Source organism: Temnothorax longispinosus, unplaced genomic scaffold (assembly GCF_030848805.1).
Source record: "Temnothorax longispinosus isolate EJ_2023e unplaced genomic scaffold, Tlon_JGU_v1 HiC_scaffold_375, whole genome shotgun sequence".
NCBI classification, from domain to species: domain Eukaryota; kingdom Metazoa; phylum Arthropoda; class Insecta; order Hymenoptera; family Formicidae; genus Temnothorax; species Temnothorax longispinosus.
Genome location: NW_027270204.1, coordinates 6,755 through 10,967, shown reverse-complemented (window position 1 = coordinate 10,967; position 4,213 = coordinate 6,755). Strand labels below are relative to the sequence as shown.

The following is a 4,213-nucleotide window of genomic DNA, read 5'->3' as shown; positions in this document are numbered from 1 at the left end:
GTAGACAGGTCGGTCAGGAGCTCAGTCGGGAGCGCCCAACTGAGCGGCCCGTACACCGGGAGCGCCCGGCTTGAAGACGGGAGCGCCCGTCTTCCGTACGGCGGAGGGGGTCGGGAGCGCCCGACCCAGAGGCAGGAAAGGGCAGGTAATGCAACCGGGAGCACCCAGCTGGGGAGGCCCGTACCCTGGGAGCGCCCAGGTGAGAACGGGAGCACCCGTTCTCTGTACGGAGGAAGTCGTTGGGAGCGCCCAACGTGGTGAAGCGGTCTCAGAGAGAGGTCGTGTCGGGAACAGGAGTCGGACAGGACTGGTGACTCGAGTCGGCTCGAGTCCCCTATTTATACCCCGAGTGCGGGCGGTGGGGGCTGTCCCACCGCTGGGGCTGCCCCACCGCTCGGTTGCCCCACCGCTCGGGCACAGGAGCGCACGCTGAACGTGTGCTTGGTGGCCGCCAGGGCCGTAGCGCTAGTGACGACTATGCGTATTGTCACATAAATATACTCTGTCTTTTTCTTTACGCATTGTATTTAGATTGCAATGATTACATTCATCTATTTTCTACTTATTTTTACTTATAATAATTGTATGTTGTAGATGGGGGCTTATCTGCTGCTAAGATAACCAACGCGATTCTTTTCATGATCGCCGCCGACAACTGTCCTCTATCGATCGTGGAAAACAGAGGATTCAGAGCGCTCATGAAGACTACGTCCCCGCTCTACAACATTCCTAGTCGGAAAACCATCACAAAAGACATAGAGTTAAAGTACCACCAGATGAAGAACGCGTTTCGAGATAATATAACCGCCACTACTACTCACACGTTGACATGCGACATATGGACAGATACAAGCAATCAAAGTTACCTTGGGATCACCGATCATTACTTGACGACAGAGCTCGAGATAAAGAACGGTTGTTTGGCCGTATTACCACTGAGCGAACGTCACACCGCGGATTATATATCGCTAAATTTACGGGATTGTCTCGAATCATTTGGTATAAAAACGTCCAATGTTACGGCGATGGTTACCGATAGTGGCGCGAATATTAAAAAGGCAGCGATCGACACATTTGGTGCTTCGAAGCACATACCGTGTTTCGCGCACACCCTATCCCACGTAGTACCAAGCGTAATGAGAACTCTACCGCAAGTCGAGAGTATCTTTACTCGCGTAAAAAGCATAGTGACGATAACAAAAAGGAGCGTCGTTGCGGCCGATGAATTGAAGCGGCTCCAAATTTGTAACGGGAAGACAGAGGGCACGGCTTTAAAGTTGAAGCAAGATGTACCTACGCGTTGGAATTCGTCATTTTATATGATCGAAAGGTTCCTTGATCTCCGTAAATATATTTATCCGGTTCTAATGAAATGCCCGACTGCCCCAGAAATGTTAACGCGGGAGCAAATCCAAATTCTCGAAGATTGCGTACTACTTTTACGACCGATTGAAAATGTAATTACCGAAATCAGCGGCGAAACATATCCGACAGGCAGTATGGCTATCCCAATAATTCGATGCATGGAGATTGCATTGAACAACTGCAAACCCGTGACGAATATCGGACAAGATATGAAATCGAAAATTATAGCTAAAATTGAGGATAAGTTTAAAGAAATCGAAACGTGCGAATTATTGGCAATATCAACAATTCTTGATCCGCGTTTAAAAAAAATTCATTTTCGATCTACGTTGACGGCATCAAACGCTATTGCAAACATAAATGAAGAGATGAAATCGACTAGCTCTCATTCCGCGATAAGCGTTGCGCCGAACCCGAAACCTTCGGAAAGCTTTACTCACTCAATAAGTGTATGGGACTTTCACGACAATTTGGTTGCCAACGATATGCAATCAAACAGCGATTCTTCAGAACTTCACCTCGAATTGCGTCAGTACCTCAACCAGCCCGTTATCTCGAGACAAGAAAATCCAATTAAATATTGGCAAAGCGTGAAAAACGCGTTTCCGAAACTGTACGTTTTAGCAGTAAAATACTTAAATGTCATCGCGACCTCAGTTTCATCAGAGCGTTTGTTTTCGAAGGCTGGGGCATTAAAAACAGAACGGCGCAACAGATTGTCGGGTAAGCGACTCAATATGCTGCTATTCCTAGGATCATTATCCGAAAAAGACTGGGGGCTCGCATAGCTACGCTTGCAACTCACGCCTCAATTTCTCTTGTAGTACAAATTACAAGGCTTGTAATTGTATGCTTTGTATGTTTATATCTAGTTTTGTTTTTGGTTGTGCTAAATACTTTAGTTAGCTTTATTCTCATAAATTTGTAAACGTTCTATTAACGTACAGTCGACAGTGTAAACATTTTCTGTATCCTGTTGTACTTGTACATTGTACAAGTTGTACATCGTTAGTAACGATTCGTTACTAAACGTGATGGGAATGTATGATTGTAGATTGTATGCATTTTCATTTGTCCTGATTCCTATCCTAATTTCTTTCCATTTTATTTTTGTTTATTTGGAGAATTGGAGATCCTCAGGTACAGTATGTTTTATTCAATTATGTGTTTGTTTATTTATACTGTTTACTAAATATGTTTTGATTTATATTACAGATATCTGTACGGGCCCCTTTCACGACTATGGATAAGTCAAGAAAAAAATAATACGTCATCGGCATAAAATCTAGTTATTTCTGTTTTAGTTAGCCAATAAATAATAATTTTTAAAAATTTTCTTAATAATATTATACATATTTTACATAAATGTAAAATGCTCAAAATAAACAATTAAACAAATCGAAAAACAATAAAAACCATTTACGTGCCATTTTTTAAATAACCAGTTAAAAAAAATCGATTATTTTCCGATTATTTTTCTTAATAATCGATTTCTCGATATCGATTATTCTCATAATCAATTATTACATAATCGATTTTTTCCCCCAATATCGCCCATCTCTTCTCCCCAAGTCCCACGGAAAACCTCGGTCGAAAACCGTGGGAGAGGCGGGCTTCTTTCTGCCCCTCTTGTAGCCCTAACTTATAGGACTACGGAGCTATCCTGAAGTCCGTCCATGTAGGACACCTTGAGCTTTTTTCTGCTCCTCTTGTAGCTCTAACTCAAAGGACTACGGAGCTATCCTGAAGTCTATCCATGCAGGACACCTTGAGCTTCCTTCCGCTGGCTCCAGGGCGACTTTCCCTCGCCGGGTTTCCACCGGATGAGTCCGCACACGCAGAACTCTCCCCGCTTCTGCCGAAAAACACCATCTCCTTTCGTACATCAGCTGGATCGTGAGTTCCTTCTCGAAGGTACACCGTGGCCACCTGATCTCAAGATTGCCTCTTCAGGAATCCTTCCACTGCCCAATTCGCTCTGCAAACTTAATAATACACGGCAACAAATAGAACAAATTAAAATTCTCAACTTATTAAATATACATTTTCCAGGCTCTGTTTCTTAGCTCTACGCCACCCTTCTTTCATGAAAAGCTGCCAATCTATCTGCGTGAACAATTTTACTACGATGTCTGAGGGACTTCCGAATGCAATACACAACCTCATTTAACTTTTTTACCACAAAGAAGGGCCCCTCCCAATTGCTTTGCAATTTAGGAGCCTTTCCCTTCATTCTTCGAGGATTAAAAAGCCACACTTTCTGACCTTCTTGGAATAAAGTATGCCTAACTCTGCAATCATAGCAAGCCTTTGTGTGTGAACATCAAGACACTGCCTAGCTTTAGAATGGATTTCTTCTAGTTTAAGCTGAAGTTCCCTAGCGTAGCATGAGCTGTTCGAGGCTCTTCCCCTTGAGAATCAGGGGAATGTCCTCGTAATAAATCTAGAGGCAATTTCAAATCCCGTCCATAATAAATCTCAGCAGGAGTCAAACCTGCTACTTCATGTCTGGATGATCTATAAGCTAGAAGAAACATGGGAACCCATCGATCCCAATCTTTCTGATCAAAAGAAATATATTTCGCTAAATAATTGGTGATAGTTTGATGTTGGCGTTCCATCTGACCGTCAGATTGTGGGTGAAAGGGAGTCGTCCTTGTTTTCTTTATCCCAAGCATTTCTGTCACTTCAGCAAAGAGTTTTGACTCAAAATTCTTTCCCTGATCTGTGTGGATTTCCAAGGGTACCCCGTGTCTAGAAACAACTTGGCTAACAAAGACCTCTGCGACCGTCCCTGCTCTAATATTTCTCAAAGGAAAGGCTTCCACCCATTTACTGAAACAATCCA

At 43.3% G+C, this 4,213-nt stretch overlaps 1 protein-coding gene across 1 annotated transcript; it reads left to right on the top strand.

Annotated features, from left to right (window-relative positions):
• The first annotated feature begins 595 nt into the window (after positions 1-595).
• Positions 596-2,926, top strand: LOC139824436 (E3 SUMO-protein ligase ZBED1-like). The gene has a single exon (XM_071796971.1). It carries the CDS (start codon positions 639-641, stop codon positions 2,151-2,153), a length of 1,515 nt encoding a protein of 504 aa, XP_071653072.1. The 5' UTR covers positions 596-638; the 3' UTR covers positions 2,154-2,926.
• The last annotated feature ends 1,287 nt before the right edge of the window (positions 2,927-4,213 follow it).